This window comes from Callorhinchus milii, unplaced genomic scaffold (assembly GCF_018977255.1).
Source record: "Callorhinchus milii isolate IMCB2004 unplaced genomic scaffold, IMCB_Cmil_1.0 Scaffold4, whole genome shotgun sequence".
NCBI lineage: Eukaryota > Metazoa > Chordata > Chondrichthyes > Chimaeriformes > Callorhinchidae > Callorhinchus > Callorhinchus milii.
Window position 1 is genome coordinate 80,663,857 of NW_024704745.1, and position 22,211 is coordinate 80,686,067.

General features: G+C 47.7%; 1 protein-coding gene across 1 annotated transcript in view; it reads right to left on the reverse strand.

Moving 5' to 3' along the window:
* Positions 1 to 22,211, reverse strand: part of acer3 (alkaline ceramidase 3) — an 88,532-nt gene that overhangs the window by 1,975 nt on the left and 64,346 nt on the right. Inside the window, exons 7-9 of the mRNA XM_042334306.1 lie at positions 8,560 to 8,618; positions 5,272 to 5,373; positions 3,884 to 3,991 (exon numbers count right to left, since the gene is read on the reverse strand). Of these exons, the coding sequence (XP_042190240.1) occupies positions 3,884 to 3,991; positions 5,272 to 5,373; positions 8,560 to 8,618 (269 nt within the window). The remainder of the gene's footprint in view (positions 1 to 3,883; positions 3,992 to 5,271; positions 5,374 to 8,559; positions 8,619 to 22,211) is intronic.

Genomic DNA, 22,211 nt, shown 5'->3' on the forward strand with positions numbered 1-22,211 from the left:
CAGGGGGTCCACAAAGTCCTGTTCCCCCATGATTTTTTCCCTCCAGTAAACTGACCAGTTAGTGCGATTTACTGCAGGACTTTATGAACCCCCTTGTACATTGTCAGGGGTGCCTCCCTTTGGATGAGACATCAAAACAAGAGGCTGTTCACAGACAACTCACACAGAGAAGGGAGTTTTTCCTGGTGCCCTGGCCATCAACTCCAGATAAAAACACACACAGCAAGGTCCGCAAACAGCAGCAACAATTTGCATTTACACTGCAACTCGGAGCAATAAACAGTGGAGGAGCCTGACGCCGAGCCAGGGAGAGATGGGAGGTGACTGTAGGCACAGTCAGAGAGAAAGATGCGATCTGAAGACATTCAAGGTGGGAGAAGGTGAAGGGAACAAGGATGGGGAGTTCCTGGATTTCGGGACACGATCACTAAAAGCACCTCAGGAGAGGAAAGTGCATGAAAAAGTCTGAGAAACAATAAATATCCCTTGATATGGCATCTTATCACGTCACTGAAATGTGTCGAAGCACTTCACAGGATTTACTGATAAGTGTAGTGACTGTGTATTTGTAGGTGAATGCGACAGCCAAATTTACAAACAGCCACGTCCCACAAACAGCCATGAAGTGAGTGAACAATATTAATCCTGGGGGATTATTGGCACAATTGTAGATGGATTAGCCACTCAGTATCTAAAATTCCTCCCACCGCAGATCCCACTAAACAGTTTCCATGGCATTTAATAGAGTGTTATTCAAGAGCAAAACCAATCCACCTCCCCACTTTTTAGAGGGCAATCTGACCTCAATGTCGACCCGTCTTATTTAGATCAGAGAGTTCCAACTGGCCTCGGGCCGGAGGATGCTTTCATCCAACCCTCAAACCATTCCCAACGTCATTGTCCGATGAGCAAAAATGTAGGTGACACATACGCAGGCCCCGAGCCAATCAGGGGACAGTCACCGGGGCCTCAGGCTCTGCCCGGTTACAAGATTAGCCAATCAGTGGACAGTCACCGGGGCCTCAGGCTCTGCCCGGTTACAAGATTAGCCAATCAGTGGACAGTCACCGGGGCTCAGGCTCTGCCCGGATATGAGATTAGCCAATCAGGGACAGTCACCGGGGCCTCAGGCTCTGCCCGGTTACAAGATTAGCCAATCAGGGGACAGTCACCGGGGCCTCAGGCTCTGCCCGGTTACAAGATTAGCCAATCAGGGACAGTCACCGGGGGCTCAGGCTCTGCCCGGTTACAAGATTAGCCAATCAGGGGACAGTCACCGGGGGCTCAGGCTCTGCCCGGATATGAGGTTATTCTGAGCTTATTATGGTCAGGATGTGGTTTATGTGCCCCCGGACGGTGTCCGGCCCTCAGCAGCCAGAGCCCCACCCGATATCAGACAAGGAGGCTCAGGCCAGGGCACAGGACTCAATTAAAAACACCAGCTCGCTGCTGTGAAGCGAGGATGATTGGGTGGGTATTCGGGATGGATGAGATCACGTGGGCCATGAAACCACTTTCATTTGGAGCCCTCTTCTGATCATATGAAATGAGATATGAATGAAATAGGTTAATCCCTTTCCTGATCCATGTGAAATGCTAATCCTATTTAATTGGATTGCATTCCTTTCTCCTTCCAAATCACTCAGTCTGACTCCCCGCTCCCTCAAACATTTCCCTGGCACAGCCTAGCACAGTGATAGCCCTCTCGCCTCCAAGTCAGAACGTTGTGGGTCAGGACTTTGAGCTCATGGTGTAGGCCGACTCTCCAGTGCGTGGGGAGCATGGCATTGTCGGCCTTCAGGTGAGTTATTGAAATCGAGGTCTGATCTGTGTTTGTTCAAGTGCACGTTATAGATTCAAAAATAAAAGGTAGTTTCTCTGTCCGTTGTCCGAGTCAACAATCCCCCAGATAAGACTGTTCATTCACTTCTTGGCTGTTTGTGGGTCACCGCTGTGTGCAAATTGGCTGCCATGTTTTGGCCACAGTCACTGCACTTTACAGTATATTCTGTGAAGCGCTTTGAGATGTCTCAATGACGTGATCAGGTGCTATATCAAATGCAAGGATTATTATTATTATTATCCGGTGTCTTTGTTGTGCGTCACCAAGTTAAAAACAGGGATGGAGTACAGCAGAATAAATTCTTTCTTGAATATGCTCCACACCATCTGTTTTCTCCGCCTCCCTGGGTAGCGAATCCCTATTCAATGGCAGGGTTTCAGGCTGAGATACTACACAACAACAAAACAAATAACAAATGACATTTGTATAGCGCCTTTCATGTCAGGAGCACGTCCCAAGGCAGTCAGGGATCTTCACCTGAGATGGTGATTGGATCAGGAGGGGTGGAGGGAGGGAAGGTGTAGGAGGGTGACCGAAGGCACGGTTGAAGCGGAGGGTCTTGAGACGTGCCTTGAAGGAGGTAAAGGAGGGTGCGAGGCGGAGGGACTGAGGGATGAGTTCCATAGGGCAGAGGCTGAAAGCCCACCCGCCAATGGTGGGGCAGACAAGGCACGTGAAGCAGGCTAGAACCCGCTGAGCCGAGGGAGTGTGCAGGTTTGTAGGGGGTGAGGAGGTCACAGAGGTAGGGAGGAGCAAATCTATGAAGGTGAATACCAGGATCTTAAACTGTGTGATGGGAAGCCAGTGGAGTCGGGCGAGGATAGGGGTGATAGGGTTATGGAGCCCGGTGCGGGAGAGGACACGGGCTGCAGAACTCTGGGTGATCTGCAGCCTGTGGAGGGAGGAGTTGGGGAGGCCGACAAGCAGGGAGTTTGCGCATTTGAGCCTGGATGTAATGAATGCATATGTGAGGATCTCGGGGGCCTGAGGTGCGAGACAGTGGTGGAGCTGGGCGATGTTGCAGAAGTGGGAAAAGGCGGAACAGGTCATGGCACGGATGTGGGGGATGAAGGACAGTTGAGGGTTGAACAGGACGCCGAGGTTCTTATTGGCTCCATGAGGTGTAGAGTGCAACAACAGAGGGTGATGCTATCAGCGCCCGAGGTATGGAGACGTGATACACAGAGAGCAACAAAGAACTCAACACCACAAGAAGGAGCCAACTACATCACTGCTCGCTGCTTCTCTAAGTTGCCTTTAATATTATAATCTTTGCAGTTGATACAGCGCGTTATCACGTCTTTGAGACGTCTCAAAGCACTTCACAGGATAACTTCAAGTGACTGTATATTTTGTGGGTGAAACATGGCAGCCAATTGTGCACAGCCGTGTCCCACACCAGTCGTGGATTGAGAGACCAAATTATTATTTTTTATGTTGAAGGGATTATTATCCCCACTTTCCAGTTCTCTCCCTATGTCATACAGTGAAGCAGCGTCAGCAGTGTTTGACTGGATTGTGTTATGGCCACAGACTGATAGTTTGTGGCAGTCTTTCCTCGGAGACAGAAGCCTTTGGGCTCAAGCCCCACATCTCAGGAACTGAGGTCAGTCAAGGTCAGTCACGGTACAGTACAGTGTTGGGCACGCGGAGCATTGTCAGAGATGCCTTCCTTCAGGTAAGAAGTTGATCCTGATCAGGTGGATGTTAAAGGTCCAAAGAGAGAGGAGATCCTCTCTCCCAGTGTCCTGATCATCAATTCCCAAGACAAAATTGGTTGTTCACTTCATGCTGTTTCTGGGACATTGCCTCATGTCAAAATTGGTTGCTGCTTTTGTCTGCAAATATTACACTCATGCACTTTTCAGTAATGTCATACGAAGCACTTTGAGATGTTTCGACGACATGAGAAGGCGTTGTATCAAATGCAAGGATTATCACTACAGAATGTTAGTTTAGCTTCACTTCGTCTGACACAAACCCAGTTTCAGTGCAGTTCACGACAACACATATAGGCCCAGCTGAACCCAGTGACTGTACCTGAATAGAATGTGCAAGTAGGAGCCCAGGCCTGTGAGGATGTGCCACCAGGCATGAAACTGCGTCAAAGCACCCAAGATGTGGAATGGTACCTTCTGTCTGATATCCCTGTGGAGGAGACAGCAGGTGTGTTACTCGGCAATGGTCAAAAATCACTCAGTAATTGAAGTCCAGTCAGAGACTGAAAAGTACAATGGATTGGTTGCCCTGACAAATCCTTGACTGTCCAGCGCCTTGGCATGTCTTCCCGATGTAAAAGGCTGTGTAAATGTAATTTGTTGTTGTTGACCTCTCCCAAACATTTCCAAGGCAACAACATATACCAGGCTCTGAGAGCCTCTTACCCCCGCCGCCCGCCCCCCTACTGTGGAGACCTGTAGCTCAGTGGTTAGAGCACTCGCCTCGCAAACGAGAGGGTTCAATTTCCGGGCACGGCGAAATATTGGGCAAGTTTTCTTCCTCCACTCTACACATGCCTCTGTTTACCTAGCAGTAAGTAGGAACTCGGTTGTGGAGTAAGGAAACTTGCCAAACATTTAGACCTGTCCGGGAATTGAACCTGGGTGCTCTCATTTGTGAGGCGAGCATGCTAACCCCTACACCACGGCATCTTTCTGTGCTTGTGCCAGAGGAACGTTAAACCTTACAGTCTTGCAAAACTCTCCTCTGGCATCGGGTAATGGCAGTAAAAAATCAGTCTCAACTGTTGAATCATTCAAATACAAATTAAATAAGATTTAAGATTTCTTTTAGAAAATAATATTTGGGATAGAGTACACGAGTAATTTGAGACATGACACAGGGTAAGCGTAATATGCTTGGAAGAACTATGGATTTGAATTTCCCAAGACTACCACTGTGATGGTAGACCAACCCATACAGAATTAATTGCTATCAACATCTCCATTATTGTAGTATGCGACTACCAGGATAGTAGAGGGTCCTGTAGGGGTTGGAGCACTCGACTCGCAAACCAGAGGACCTGGGTTAGATTCTTAGGTAAGTTTCCTTACTCCAGATGTCTTTGCTTACCTAGTTATTAGTCAATTGGTGGATCGCTTGATGGGAGCAATAATCAAAAAAATAATAAATAATAATAATCATTTGGTCACTGAATCACTGCGGGACACTGCTGTGTGCAATTGGCTGCTGCTTTTCACCCACAAAATATAGTCACTACACTTTACAGTATAATCTGTGAAGAGCTTTGAGACACCTCGATGATGTGATAAAGCGCTATATCAAATGGAAGGATTATAATTATATATGGACCTTAGTCTTTTCAGGTCTACCAATTGCCAAGTTGCTGCACTAACATCCCGGAGTTGGGTGAGCATAAGTTATACCCCAATTTATTTAGCAAACAAACCATTGATCAATGGAATTACCTCCAGGTGTCACAGAAGATGTTGTCTACATTCCAGAGGACGAAGCCCATCAAAAATATACCTAGTGAGGTATAGGCCAGAGGTCTGAGCCAAGGGTGGACCCTGAGGGAGTAAAAGAAATAAAGTAAGATGATCAAAGCTCATGGCACACTGACATGAGCAGCTCAGTCTCTCTGTTTCAGTCTCTCCTGCACCAGCCTCTGTGACCCCATTATCCCCCTCCCCTCGCCCGGCTCCACTGACTCCCCATCTCCCAGAAGATACAGTTCAAAATCCTCGTCCTCGCCTTCAAAGCCCTCCACGGCCTTGCCTCCTCTGTGACCTGCTAACCCCATAACAACCTGTCCACTACCACCGTTCACCAGTCCCTGGCCTGTTCCACGTCCACTTGTCTGGCCCACCCCACCATTCAGCATCTTTGCCCCCACCCTTTAAAATTCCATCTTAGTCCCTTCGCTTTGCACGTTTTCTTGCCTCCTTCAAAGCCCGTCTCAAGACCCTCCCGTTTGACCTCACCTTCAGTCACTCTCCTACCCCCACCATCCCTGACCTCCACCCCTCCTGACCCCCAGCTTAGGTCCAAACCTTTGACTGTCAGCGCCTTGGGACGTCCTCCTAACGTGAAAGACGCTGTGTAATATAAATGTGTTATATAAATGTAATTTGTTGTTGTAAATGTAATTTACTGTTGTTAAAGAACGGTTGGATTTTACACCATGGCCCTACCCTCCCTCGCCCCCAGGGGGCGTTACATCAATGGAAACAAAGAGAAATTCATTTCTAAGTGTTGTGATGAGCTGACACACTGGGTACGGAATTCTCTCCTCCAGACTAGAAATGGGAGTGACTCCCACTCTGAGGATTTATCTTACATTAAATATCTCCCCGCATTGGGCTCGGGTCCCACTAGACATCACGTCTACAACACGGTAATAAAATAATAAACAGGATGTACACTGGGGCAGTTTAGAAGAAAACTTTCCCTCAGATCCCGTTATCTCCCTCAATACTGTACCACACTACTCGCCTACAAGCCATTCTTGTGCCACACAGTCACAGCACTTTACAGTATCTCCTGTGAGGCCCTTTGGGACGTCCACCCAATGTGAAAGACTGTACCAAATGGAAGGATTATTATTATTATGATTGTTATTAAGTTGCTAACATTTGCCAAACGCCAGAAGTTTGACCATTTTTGCACACACCTTGGAAGGATAGGAACAGGAGGAGGGCATTCAGCCCTTCGAGCCTGTTCCACCGTTTAATTAGATCATGGCTGATCTGTACCTCAACTCATCCATTCAATTCTAATTTCCCGCTTATTCCCCATATCCCTCGATGCCCTGACTTACCAACAATCTATCAACCTCGCACAGCATCCACTGCCTTTTGGGGGAGAGTTCCAGATTTCCACCACTCTTTGAGTGAAAAATTGCTTCCAGATTTCACTCTTAAATGGCCTGGTTCTAATTTTCAGACTATGTCCCTTCTTTTGGATTCCCCACCAGAGGAAACAGCTTCTCTGTATCTACCCTATAGAATCCCTTTATCATCTTAAACACCTCCATCAAATCCCCCTTCAACCTTCTAAACTCAAGGGAATGCAATCCAAGTTTACGCAGCCTTTCCTTGTAAGTAAATCCTTTTAGGCCTGGTCACATTCTGGTGAACAAAAATGAACCTTCTGCAGTAGCAGAGCAGAGATTGTGAGCAGTCGTAAGCCCTCCCGAGCCAAACAACAACAAACTTATGCAGCGCTATTTGTTGTTGTTGTTGCGCAATTTGGGGAGGACGTCCCACAGCGCTGGGAGGTTGAGGGTTTGCACCTGAGCCGTGGGTTGAATTTGAGAGGGGGGTGGGAGTCAAGGGGTGGTGGCAAGAGGTGCAATGGGAGTGGAGGGTAAGGGGAGTGGGGACAAGGCGGGGTGGGGCCAGACGGGGTGGGGTCAAAGGAGTTGGGGGTAAGAGCGTGGGGGTGGGAAGATGACCAAAGGCGAGGTCAAAGAGGAAGGTCCTGAAACGGACTTTGAAGAAAGCGAGGGATTCTAGGATATTTTTATAAAATAAAATCTTAATTTAAAAGTCTTAATTTACAATGGGTTGAAGGCAAAGAGTGAGAAATTTGGGTTGATGAGGAGGCTCTGACAGGAAGTAAATAGGAGGGCAGACATTCAGTTTTCTCCCACCTCCGCAACATTACCCGCCTTTGCCATTACCTCTTCCTCGAGCCATCAAGATCGGTAAAAATAAATAAATAAACATTATTCCAAGAATTCGTCTCTACTAATCCACGAATGACAATTTCACACGAAAGGCTACTTTGTGGTTTGGCAACTGGACTGAAATTCAAACCAGTATCAAAGAGTATCTTTTCACCAACATCTTTCCAATATTCCTGTTGAATATCAACTGTGCTTTTTATTACCTTACAACTAGTCTTTGTAGTAACCCAGTTGCCAAAGCCATTATTGTTGAGTACTTTGGAATGTCCTCCTGATGTGAAAAGCTGTATAAATGTAAATTTCTATTGTATTCATTTACATCGCACTGTATGTATGTAAATTTAGTATTACACCCTAAGTCATCAATGTGCAGTAATTGTCAACCAAAGAATCCGTCTGAAAAGGGACTATTACATGGCAATTACCTGAGCATCAACTCACACTTAATATAATAATAATAATCTTTGTATTTGATACAGCGTCTTATCATGTCTTCAAGAAGAGCTTCACAGAATACACTGTGAAGTGAATTGACGGTATATTTTGTGGGTGAAACGCGGCAGCCAATTGTGCACAGCAGCGTCCCACAAACAGTCGTGGGTTGAGTGACCACATTCTTTTTTGAAGGGATTATTACACCCAGAAAGTAATCCGCCAATCGACTAACAACCAGATTCCTGCTTACTGCTGGTAAACAGAGGTGTGTGGAGTAAGGAAACTTTGGTCACATACCGACCCCGACCCAACTCCACACCACATCTCCCCAGCTCTGGCCCCGGCTCCACTGGCTCCCCATCACCAACACATCCACTTCAACATCCTCACTCTCGTGTTCAAACCCCTTCACTCCCTGACCCCTCCCTCCCCGACCCCTCACTCCCCAATCCACCACCCGGGGCCTCCGCTCGACGGGCACCAGCTCCTGCTCGTCCCTCACACCCTCCGCCCCACCATCGGAGGTCTTATCAGAATTATAACTAAGGCCCTACAAATAAATCCGTTCTCAATAGCAAAGTCACAGATCACGCAGTGCGATGAAGTGTGACTGAATTCACACCAGACTCACCAGGTAACAATATATATTGACCGTAGAACGAGGCAGCCCACGAGAAAGCCATACATGACCTGGAACAGGAAGGAGACAACATCATCAAATTACATTTATATCGTAGCTTTCACAGAATATACTGTAAAGTGGATTGACTGTATATTGGGAGAATATATCAAATGCAAAGATTATTATTATTACTGTTGGTGGGCAACTATTCTGCCTCCCTTCTGGTTTCGACAACGCTGCACACCCCCAGCACAGTACTGGAGCATCAGTCTGGACTGTGTGAGTTCAACACCCAAAACAATTGCACAAGTTTGCCATGTTCTTGAATGTGGTTTAAGCCCGTGATTATTTGAAAGGCTTTTCCCCCTTCGTGTAGGAAGCTGTTTGCCCGTCTCTTTCGATGCTCTCAGCTCATCGTGTCTCCATGTCGGTGTCACATTGACAGTTGGAATGTTTGTCCCTGGGCAGGTTTTGCACTTTACAATACACACCGGTATCTCTCGGTCCTTTTGCAACTGGTCACCCACTAACTCTGTGAGGTGACGACAACATTTGTCATTATAGATGTTCTGTTTACAGCAAAACTCATTCTGCTGACAGCTCACGGTGGTGGAGACAACAGAGAGAACAAACAGCCTGCCAGACTAGACCACCTACTGCGCTGCTGTTAGTTGAAGAAAATAACACATAAGGACCATTTAGTCACAGCTTCAATAGAAAAGGTTTATGCTGGCTTTGGTTGGATGCTGGTGGGAACAATGTTTCCGCAGCAGAAAACAACAACAACTTACATTTATATAATGTTCTTTATACTGGACAGTGTGTCGGGAGTGCTGGAAACCAATAAGAGCTCGAACAACAATTCAGCACAATTGGTCCCAATGCCTCTACTATCAAGGCTGCAGCCTGGCTGAGTCACTCTGTCTCATAGTCACAAGGTTGCAGGTTGACAATAATAATAATCCTTGCATTTCATACAGCACCTTATCACGTCTTCGAGACATCTCAAAGCGCTTTGCAGAATATTCTGTGAAGTGAATTGACTGTATATTTTGTGGGGAAAATGTGGCAGCCAATTGTGTACAGCAGCGTCCCCACAAACAGTCATGGATTGAATGACCAATTTTTTTTTGAAGGGATTATTACTCGCGGAAAGTGATCCACTAATCAACCAACAACCGGTTTCCTACTCACTGCTGATAAACATACATGTGTGGAGTAAGGAAACTTGCCTCAGGTTTCTCCCTACCCGGGAATCAAACCCTGGTCTCTCGCTTGTGAGACGAGTGTCTAACCACTGAGCTACAGGACTCCAAACAGACATCTCTAAGACGATATATCAAATGCAAGGATTATTATTATTATCTTTTTTGAAATCTGGCCATGGGATCTTTAATCTGAACAGTCAGATGGGACCTCGGTTTAACATCTCATCCCAAGGACAGCACCTCCCACAATACAACACCCCCAGCGCTGCCCGGAGCCTCAGCTCAGACTGTGTGATTCCAGGTCCTGACGTGGGGCTTAAACCCACAACATTCTGACTCAGAGGCGAGAGACAGAGCGATATCCACTGAGTCGGGCTGATACACGCTGGCCGACTTCCAGGTCACCAGGTGAGCACCAGCCTCAGTTTTTAGTTCACGCATAGGTAATCCGCTAAACAGAACACGGCCATTTTAGCCATTAAATATCCCCTCATGTGTTGAGTTGGTGTGGATTCTAAACAACACATTGGCTACTCTGCATTTGAAAAGCAGCAAAATAAAATGTTGTGTGAGTGGGTGGGGGAGTGAGCAGCGGAGTGGGACTGAAAGAATAGCTCTTTCAGAACCAAATGGCTTCCTTCTGTAAAATTCTATAACTAATCATATAATAATAATAATCCTGGCATTTGATATAGCGCTTTTCACGGTTTTCGACGTCTCAAAGCGCTTCACAGAATAGACTGTAAAGTGAATTCACTGTATATTTGTGGGCGAAACGCAGCAGCCAATTGCGCACAGCAGCGTCCCACAAACAATCATGGATTGAGTGACCAATTATTGTTTTTTTGAGGGATTATTACCCCGGAAAGCGATCCGCCAATCAACTAACAACCGGGTTACTACTCATTGCTGGTAAACAGAGGCGTGTGGAGTAAGGAAACTTGCCTAAGGTTTCTCTCTGAACGGGAACCAAACCCAGGTCTCTCGCTTGCAAATGCGAGTGCTCTAAACACTGAGCTACAGATCCCACTGGTTAACTCATTACCTGGTTCGTGTGACCTTACTGCCAGTATTGCTAACAGAAAGAGTCACTGCACTGGTTAGTAATTACTTTAGAATGTTTTGATGTGATCAAAGCCTATAAACATCTCTTTTCAATCCACTCACTCACAAACGACATCTCCGTCGGCCCAGCTATTTCTGCTCAATGAGTCATTTTACATTAGTGCTGATGAAGTGAAAATGAGCCTTGTGAGAAAAGGGGAAGAACAGTGTTGGTCTGAAGAGCATCAGCATGTTGGATTCAGATGGGAAATGCAGAGGTTAAATGACACACAGGGCTACCTGAACATGGAGTGCCTCGTCACAAAAGGCTGACAAAACTGAGTCCACAATTAAGGAAAATTTTGCTTCACATCGGCCTGTACCACATCGCCTTCTACGTTCCCCACAAGCACTCAGCCCTCAATCTCAGGAACTCCTGTGGAGTCCTGTAGCTCAGTGGTTAGAGGCCTCGCCTCGCAAGCGAGGGGATCTGGGTTTGATTCCCAGGCAGGGCGAAACCTAGGGCAAACCCAGGGCGAAACCTGTGTTAATCCACACACACGATGGGGGGAGAGCAGGGAATGGGGTAGAGTAGAGAACTCCAGTGGGAGAGGGAGCACCAGAATGGAGACAAGAGAAAAAGTGCAGGGAGATGGGATTGGAATCGAGTGCTCTAATAATGAACAATGATCTGAAGGCACAGTCTGCGCTGTAAGATTTCTACCATTCCATTCTAGAATTGCTGACCGTCGGGAGAACCATGATAAAGTGCATCGAATTTCCCAGTGTGTAGAGACTAGCAGATTAATTCCTTTTTAAACTGGAGTCTTGTGTTTACTGGCAATTCCTCCCAATCTCCACTTTCCGCATTACGTTAACATTCCCAGCCTCAGCTCCCATGTCTCACAGCTCAGGCATCTAATTCCAGTGATCACTTTATATTAATAATAATCCTGGCATTTGACACAACGCCTTATCACGTCTTCAAGACGTCTCAAAGTGCTTCACAGGATATACTGTAAAGTGTAGTGACTGTATATTTTGTGGGCGAAATGGGGCATGGCAGTGTCTCACAAACAGTCGTGGAATGAGTGACCAAATAATTTTTTTTTGGGAGGGATTATTATCCCTTAAAAGTGATCCGCCAATCGACTAACAACCGGGTTCCTACTCACTGCTGTAAACAATGTGGAGTAAGGAAACTTGCCTAAGGTTTTGCCCCCCGCCCGGGAATCAAACCCGGGTCCTCTCGCTTGCGAGCCGAAGGCTGTAACCACTGAGCTACAGGACTCCACAATTTTGTGGCCCTGACCCCTCCTCCAATGCCAAGATTGGCCTAACATCCCCGGGAATGTGCTGCAACCTTTCCTGTCAGCCGACGAGTGAGTGAGTGAGCGAGCGAGCGAGCATGAACACGAGTTGTCTTGGAGGAGGCTGTTTCAGGGAACTGAACCCCCCCCACCCCCTCACAAGCAGAGCAAATCACTGACTGGCAGTTACAGAGCGAGACGACTTGTCAATGGACTGACTGTGGAAACCAGTGCTGATGAAGAGCCTCCCTGTTCCCACGCTGTGGTGATTCTGGGAAACGTCATGGAGAACTCTGCTGTGCTGGGTTCTGCTGTGCTGTGCTGGGTTCTGCTGTGCTGGGTTCTGCTGTGCTGTGCTGGGTTCTGCTGTGCTGTGCTGGGTTCTGCTGTGCTGTGCTGTGCTGGGTTCTGCTGTGCAGGCTTGCTATGGCGGCAGCTGTTCCCCTTGACTCTGGACTCCTTTTTTTTTGGTTTGTGACTCTTAAATTTCAACATACTAAAAAAAATGTTTGTCGTCAGATGTGATCCTATTCCCCCGGTACCGGCTCTCCCTGCTCGGGCTACACATGTGGACAATGACTTTGCCGGACGTGCTGCCAGGGAGACACTGCCCTCTGACTGTCGAGCAGAAAACATTGTATAGTCAATGGGTCTAAAATAAACCATTATTCTCCAACTCCTACATCTGCTGCGATGTGTGTGAATCGCTCTGAATGGCAAGCGAAGCAGTTTTACATGGTGACAACAACAATTTGCATTTATATAGAGCCCTTCACATAGGGGCAGCATCTCAGGGCACTTAACGGAATAACTTCTCCCCCCCCCACCCCCATTCCATGCATACTCTGGGGTCCCCTAAGCCCTAGCTCAGGACAACAAGAATTTCCATTTGCCCTTCATACAGGGCAGCGTCTCAGAGCTTAACAATGCCGGAGGGAGGGAGGAGGTGACCATAAGGACTGTCTAAGAGGAAGATCTTCAGTCATGATCTAAACGACAAGCTGTGTCTAATCCTCTCGGGATTAGGTTGGCATAGTGTGTCCCTCTGGGGAGAGACAGAGAGCACATTCCATTCCAGATACGGAGGACATTTGCGTGTGTGGCTGGCATACACATGGAGATCATCTGAAGTCTGGTTTGGATACTCTTTAAGCAGGTGATGGGTTTCCACATGTGCCAGACACCCGGCTAAACAAAGAGAATCTTTAACTACCGTTATCATGGGCAGAAACAAAATTTGGAGGTAGATTTTACACAAAAATAGAGCCCCCAAAACACCGGGATTTATGGTTGGAAGCTGACTATAACAACAACAAGAACAAATGACATTTGTAGAGCGCATTTCACGTCGGGAGGACGTCGCAAGGCGCTGGACAGTCAGGGGTCAGGACCCGAGCATGGGGGAGGGATGGGGATAGGGGTGAGAGAAGGCTGAGAGGTGGGAGGGCGACTGAAGGCACTATCGAAGAGGAGGGTCTTGAGACCGGCTTTGAAGGGAGGAAGGGAGGAAGCGAGGCGGAGGGACTATGGGATGGAGTACCATAGTGTGGGAGTAGAGAGGCTGAAAGCCCGGCCACTAATGGTAGGGCGGGAGACATGGAGCAGGCCAGAGCCCGCTGAACGAAGGGAGCGGGCAGATTGGTAGGGAGTCAGCAGATCAGAGAGGGAGGAGGGGGCAAGGCCATGGCCTTGTAGGTGAGGACGAGGATCTTGAATTCGATCCTCTGAGGAACGGGGAGCCAGTGGAGTCGGGCGAGGGTGGGGGTGATCGGGTCGGGCGAGGGTGGGCGTGAAGGCGTCACAGAGCCTGGTGCACGAGATTACAAGTTGCAGAGTTTTGGATGATCTGCAGCCTGTGAAGGGAAGAGTTGGGAAGGCCGATGAGGAGGGAGTTTCCATAATCGAGCCGTAATGTAAGAATGTGTGGGTGAGGATTTGGGCAGCCTGATCAAATCAATTAATGTGATTTGATTATCGTTTGTGCAAGTTTGCACATCAATTCAAGACGCAACTACTTGTATTTACATCATGCCCTTAATGTAGGATAAGTCTCGGAGCCCTGTCCCTGACCAACAATTCCCCAGATACAATCGCTCATGCGATTCAAATCTGAAATGTCACTGTGTGCAACCTGGCTGTCACATTCACCTAATAAGATAACAATAATCCTTGCATTTGACATAGCTCCTTATCACGTCGCTGAGACAGCTCAAAGAGCTTTTACTGTATATTTTGTGAGCAGCCAATTGCTCACAGCAGTGTCCCACAAACAGGCGTGGATTGAGTGACCAAATTATTAATATTAATTTTTTGAAGGGATTATTACCCCTTGAAAGTGATCCGTCCATCGATTAACAACCGGGTTCCTACTGACTGCTGGTAAGCAGAGGCATTTGGAGTAAGGAAACTTGTGAGATGAGCGCTTTAACCAATACGCCACTGGACTCCATGACACAATTGTGACACTTTCCAGTATATCCTGTGAAGCATAAGGAGACAGCCTCCCGACGTGAAAGGCACTGAATCAAATGTGAGGATTATTACTATCATTACTCTAGGCGAGGTACTGCTTTAAGTATTGCCTTCACCCATAATTAGAGACTAGCTGAAGCTTGCACAGTGCTGTCTGGAGAACTCCAAATGAAGATGATTAAGACCCAAGTGCTCTGTTTATTCTCCCTCCATTTAAGACATCATGTTCTGTGACTGGCTGATAGCCCAGGCTCCAGGCAGTGTCTCCTGAGGAGGGGATAAATACCATAACCATACTGTGTGCAGATGTCAATGAAATCACACACACACACACACACAGACAGACTCTCACACAGACACACACACACAATCCGTAATGTGTTCTCTGACATTCTCGTGGTAATGATATTAACTCACTGAGCACTTCATAATCTAGTTGTGGTAAGAGCAGGAGTGGGATTAGTTGGGATAAGAGCGGGGGGAGTGGGACGAGTTGTGGTAAGAGCAGGAGTGGGATTAGTTGGGGTAAGAGCGCGGGGAATAGGGCTAGTTGTGGTAAGAGCAGGAGTGGGATTAGTTGGGGTAAGAGCGGGGGGAGTAGGGCTAGTTGTGGTAAGAGCAGGAGTGGGATTAGTTGGAGTAAGAGCGGGGGGAGTGGGACTAGTTGGGGTAAGAGTGGGGGAGTGGGGAGTAGTTGGGGTAAGAGCAGGAGTGGGGACTAGTTGGGGTAAGAGCGGGGGAGTGGGACTAATTGGGGTAAGAGTGGGGGAGTGGGATTAGTTGGGGTAAGAGCGGGGGAGTGGGACTAGTTGGGGTAAGAGCAGGGGAGTGGGACTAGTTTGAGGTAAGAGCAGGAGTGGGACAAGTTGGTAGCTCTTTCAAAGAGCCGGCACAAGCATGATAGGCCAAATGGCCTCTTTCTGTGTTCTTGATGTGGCTGTGATAAAGCCTTGTAAATTATAAGCCTGAGAGACAGAAAAGGGGCTTCTTAAAAGAGGAAGAAATCGTGCAGAATCTTCTGACCACGTGTTCTTTCAGATTTATACCACATCCTGAACGTTATACTATTTATTGTTGCTTCAATTAAATCAGCAGATAATCCAACAACGAAATTGATGGTCACTAACCATAGCCACTTCTGAATTGACTGGAATAAGTCGTTTTAAAAGTATTGGAAAATCCTAAAAGCTTTGGTTCATAATAATAATAAGCCTTGTATTTGATACGCCTTATCACGTCTTTGAGACGCCTAACCTAGACCCAACCACTCTGTGACAATTCTCAACTGCTCCAGTCCTGTGGTCTTCTCTCACTTAGTGGCAATACAGAAAAAAAGAGACATCATAACAAGCCTTTCACTTGACACATCAGGAAGACGTCTCAAAGAACTTCACAGGATACACTGTGAAGTGTAGTAACTGTCTATTTGAAGGCGAACGCAGCAGCCAATTTACACACTGCCATGTCCCACAAACAGCCAAGAAGTGAACGGCTAGGTTTGTTTTGAAGGCTGTTGGCTAGGGCACCGGGAAAGAGAAACTCTTTTCCAGAAGAGTGCAGTATTGCATTGGGGAGTCAGCCGAGGTAGATGAACATCAGATGAAGATGTTACACAAGCACGGTCCTTTGTTCTCTCTCATGTTCCACAGTGTCAAGTATTAATGATAATCCATGCATTTGATATAGTGCCTTATCGTGTCTTCAAGACGTCTCAAAGCGCTTCACAGAACATACTGTAAAGTTATAAGTAACATAATTAACTGTATATTCTGTGGGAAAAACGCGGGAGCCAATTGTGCATGGCAGCCATTTACAATAGTGGATTGAGTGACTTTTTTTTGAGGGATTATTACCACCGGAAAAACAATCGTCTAACAACCTAACTTACTGCTGGTAAACAGAGGTGTGTGGAGTAAGGATAATTGCCTAAAGTTGCACCCTGCCCGGGAATCAAACCCGGATCCTCTTGCTTGCGAGGCGAGTGTCTAACCACTGCACTCCATGTATATAATGAGGATGTCCCAAGGCGCTGAACAGTCGAGAGTTTGCATCCGAGCTGGGGGTTGGATTCCAGGTGTTAATACAATGCAACACCCCCACCTCCCCAATGCATGGATTCTGCCAATTTCAAGGCAATCCCCTTCACAATAGCACCAGCAAGGTTAAGGTCAGTGTGAGTTTACAGATGAGAATTCTCAAGGATCAGGATTTTATGGGGTTTTGGTTCCTTTTTGTCCCCAGGGCACGGTAGCAGAAACCATTATATAATGAGAACATCAGCCTTGAGTTAAGAAGCTGGCAACTATTAATTATTGCCCAGGGTGGGAGGGAGGAGACGGGAGTCTGTAATGGAACGTCATCATTCTACACCAACAAAGATTGGCTTGTTCAAAGCAGAGGGGGGCTTTGCTTTGCTGTCCTATTGGAACGGATCAAATCGTTGAAGAACTCCAAACTGCAGAGGGCAAGATTGTAAATGTGAAACCCAGTGAGGAGAATACTTGACTGAATGGGTGGTGCCAGTTGAACAGTTCCTCCAGCAACCCACCGACATTACAAACAGCTCCAGATACAACAACAACAACAAGGTTCCATTTATTGAGCGCCTTTCACGTCGGGAGGACGTCCCAAGGCGCTGATACACCCTATTGCACACAAAACTCACCTTTTAAATCACTTTTACTGGGAAAATGCATAACAAACCCAAAGATCCCAACACACTGCTTGAAAAGAGAAGGGAATCAAGAGGGGAGTTTCTCTCTCACTTCTCTTTTTGAATAATGCCTTGGGATTTTAATGTGCCCCTGAACAGGGAGACAGGACTTTGGTTTAACATCTCATCCACAGGCACTTCACCATTCCCCTCGGCCCATCCGATTTCATCCCTCCAAAACACTCACATTACCGCCTCCCCAAAACTGTATTGTGTCCTAGTGTCCAGACCTCAATTACCCTTCCTGGTTACCCTGTTCCAGTTGTTAATTACCCTCTGGATAAAGAAACACTTTCTGTCCTGAAATTGGCCCTTTACAACTGTAAACCTATGTCCTCTTGTTCTACTGTCCTGACACATCCTGAAGTATTGTTCTGGGTTTACTTTTACAATCCCATTTAAAATGTTGTACATCTGTATATGGCCCCTCTGAGCCTAAAGTGGGGCTCTGACAATACAGCACATCACACCTTCGAACCTGTCTCCCACTCCTCCTTCATCACCACTATAACCTGCACGAAACCGACCACCTGCTCCCTCGACCCCATCCCTACTCCTCTCCTTACCTCCCAGTTCCACCTCCTGCCACTACACCCACAGACATCATAAACCTCTCCCTGTCCTCTGGTATTATTCCCACCCTTTAAAATCAGCCGTCATCACTCTATCCTCAAAAAACCCTCACTGGACCCATTGCTGCTCTCAAACTTCCGCCCCACCCTCAACCTCCCTTTCCTCTCCAAGGTCCTGGAACGAGTTGTTGCTTCTCAGCTTCACTCCTTTCTCTCCCGTCACTCCCTCCAATTGGGCTTCCGTGCCGCCCACAGCACAGAAACAGTGACAAATGACATTCTGTCCATCTGCGACAAGGGCTCCCTCTGCCTCCTCATCCTCCTTGACCTCTCTACTACCTTTTTTTTACTGTTGACCATTTTATCCTCATCCACCACAAATCCTCTCACCTCGTTCCACAATTTTGTCCTTGACTAGTTCAGATCGTACCTCTCACACTGACTCCACTTCATCTCCACAAACGGTTTCTCCTCTAGCTCCCACATCGTATGGGCTCTGTCCTTGGTCCCCTCCTCTTCAATATCTATATGCTCCCCCTTGGTGACATCATCCGTAAACACATGTATGTGGATGACACCCAACTCTACCTCTCTGTCTCAACCCTTGACTCCAGGACCTACTGCTGTCCTGACAGAATGTCTGTCAGACATCAAGTCCAGTTGAGAGCGAACTTCTTTCAGTGAACATTAACAAGACCGAGGCTCTCCTGATTGGCGCCAGTCGGTGCTTCCTCACCTCAGGCGCTGACAGCATCACCATCCATGGTTGCACACTCCACCTCACTGAGCCAGTCCGGAACATTGGCGCCTTGTTTGACCCTCAACTATCCTTTCTAGCCCACATCCGTGCCATGACCCACTCTGCCTTCCCCCACCTCCGCAACATCGTCCGGCTCCACCACTAACCCTCACACACGTATTAATACCATCTAAACTTGACTGTGCAAACTCCCTGCTTGTCGGCCTCCCCAACTCCTCCCTCCACAGGCTGCAGATCACCCAGAATTTTGTAGCCCGTGTCCTCTCCCGCACCGGGCTCCATGACCCTATCACCCCCATCCTCGCCCGACTCCACTGGCTTCCCATCACACAGTTCAAGATCCGAGTATTCACCTTCATAGCTTTACTCCTCCCTACCTCTGTGACCTCCTCACCCCCTACAAACCTGCTCACTCCCTCGGCTCAGCAGGTTCCAGCCTGCTTCACGTGCCTTGTCTGCCCCACCATTGGCAGGTGGGCTTTCAGCCTCTCTGCCCGTACCCTGTGGAACTCTATCCCTCAGTCCCTCCGCCTCGCACCCTCCTTTGCCTCCTTCAAGACCCATTTCAAGACCTTCCTCTTTGACCGTGCCTTCGATCACCCTTCTTCCCCACTGCCCTCATCCTCCCCGATCCCGACCCCCAGCTCGGGTCTGGAAGACAACAACAACAAGATTAGATGTGCATCGTGCCTTTCACGTCGGGAGGACGTCCCAAGGAGCTGGACACTGACTGCATTTCAGACCCGAGCTGGGGTCAGGGGGGAGAAGGGAGGGGAGGGGAGGGGATTGCATAGTTGAAGAGGAGGATTTTGGGGCGGGACTTAAAGGAGGCTAAGGAGGGGGCGAGGCAGAGTGATTGGGGAATGGAATTCCAGAGGTTGGGGGCAGAGTGGCTGAAGGTTCTCCCACCAATGGTGGGGTGGGTGGGTCAGGGGACGTGGAGCAGGCCAGAGCCGGCTGAGCGGAAGGAACAGGCAGGTTGGTAGGGGGATAGAGAGCCAATGGAGTCGGGCGAGAATGGGGGAGATGGGGTCACGGAGTTTGGTGTGGGAGAGGAAACGGGCTGCAGCCTGTGGAGGGAGGAGTTGGGAAGGCCGACACGCAGGCGTTGGCATAGTCGAGCCTGGAGGTGATGAAGGTGATGAACAAGAGTTTCAGCGCCTGAGGGGTGAGGTAGTGGTGGAGTCGGGCGATGTTACGGAGTTGAGGGAAGGCAGAGCGGGTCATGGCTTGGATGTGGGGGAGAAAAGACAGTTGAGGGTTGTAGCTCAATCTTAAGTGGGGGATCTTAAGAGATCTGGGTGTTCAAGTAAGCGAATCATTAAAGGTAGTGGGCAGGTAGATAGGGCAGTAAAAAAGGCATTGGTGTACTGAGCTTTATTAGTAGGAGCATAGAGTATAAGAGGAGGGGTTATGGTTAATCTATACAAAACACTGGTTAGGCCTCAGCTGGAGTACTGCGTCCAGTTCTGGGCACTTACTTCAGGAAGGACATTAAGGTACTGGCAGAGGAGATTCACGAGAATGATACGAGGAATGGGGAACCTTAGCTATGAGGACAGTGGAGAAGTTAGGACTTTTCCCATTAGAGCAGAGAAGGTAACACGGAGACATGATAGAGGTCGTCAAGATCATGAAAGGTTTCGACAGGCGAGATAGGGAAAGCTGTTTCTGCTGTAGGTGTGTCTGTGACCCGTGGTCACAGTCTGAAGATTTCTACCAAAAGAAGCAGAGGGGAGGTTAGAAGAAATGTTTTCACTCAGTGAGTTGTTGGAATTTGGAATGATCCGCCTGAAAGGGCAGTGACGTCCGAATCCATAACAGCTTTTAAGAGAGAACTGGACAGGTATCGGGGAAGACAGGTTTGTGCGGTTATGGGGAGAAGGCTGGTGAGTGGGGTTAGTGAAAGTGACGCTCTGTCAAAGAGCCGCACAGACTCGATGGGCCGAATGGCCTCCTTCTGTGCCGTAACATTCTATGAATCTATGAATCTATAAAACAAGATAACTTGGTTCCTGACTGGCTTGGGGAGTTGTAGTATGCAACCATGGAGGTTGATGCCTGAGGTGCTGGTGTGAGCTAATCAGGAAGGCCTCAGTCTTGTTCACATTCAACTGCAGGAAATTTGCCCTCATCCAGGACTTGATGTCCGACAGGCTGATTGTTCAGCATTTTGGGACGTCCTTCTGACGTGAAAGGCACTATACACATGTAATTTTGTTAATTTTGTTGTTGTTGTTGGAGTGTCAACTCAACTACACAAAGATCACAGGCCAAACGTGGAACTTGAATCCACAACCTTATGACTCAGAGGTAAGAGTGCTACAACTGAGCCAGGCTGATATCTCCGAATATCAGCTTAAGACAAAAGCCTAGATGGAAAGGCCCGGACTTTCCATGGTCTAAACTCAGTGGAAAATCCTATTGGACCGTGAGAATGGCCTATCTGGGTTTATAACATTAGCGGCTCTTACATACTCAATACAGCGCCTTATTATGTTATTGAGATGTCTCAAAGTGCTTCACAGAATATACTGTAAAGAGTATTTTGTGGGTGAAATGCGGCAGCCAATTGCGCACAGAAGTGTCCCACAAACAGTTGTGGATCGAGTGACCACACTTACTTTTTTATTTTGAAGAAATTACTACCCCCAGAAGTGCGATTTGCCAATCAACTAACAACTGTGTTCCTATTTACTGCTGGGTAGAGAGAGAGAGACGTGTGGAGTAAAGACTGTCCAGCTCCTTGGGATGTTATCCCGATATGAAAGGCACTGTGCTGTGTAAATGTAATCTTCTATCGCATTTCTAAATTGGAGTAGGTTCAGGAACAGTTGAGAACTGAGCTCGATGAATGACTCAAATGTTCCAAGCAGATTAATTCAATGACCCTTGCAGGCTGGGCTGGTTCCATTCTGTTGCCTGCTCTATGTTATCTGAACAAGTTTGCACAGGTTGTAAAGTAACAGCAGGCACGTGAAGAGGCTGTGAACTGGACAGCTTTCAGCGTGAGAAATTAACAGTTAACCATTGAGAGCAGCCGTGCAGAAAACAGAAATTATCACCACAGGAAGTGCTAGCCAGAAAAATATGCTTACATTTGATCCAGAACCTGGAGGACATCTCAAAGTGCTTTGCAGCATTCCCTGTAAGTAGTGATTGTGTTTTGTAGGCAAACACAGCAGCCAATTTGTACACACGGATGTCCCCTGTGAAATTATTTTACTTGAGGGATTGTTAGCCAGGACAGAGGGAGAGAGAAACACTGCAGGATCTTTAACGTCCACCTGAGCAGGCACAGACGAGACCTCGATCTAACGACTCATCCTCTGATGAGCTCCCCCCATACTGGAGTGTCAGCCTGGACTGTGAGATGAAACTCTCAAACACACAACCTTCTGTCTTAACGGCAAGAGTGTCACTTGGTAAGCTCCACAGGAAAGCAGGTGAATATGGATGTCAGATGAGAAAAGGTTTCACAAGTGGGATCTTTAACATCCACCTGAACAGGTACAGATGGGACATTGGTTTAACATCTCATCCGAAGGACGGCACCTCCCACAATACAACACCCCCAGCGCT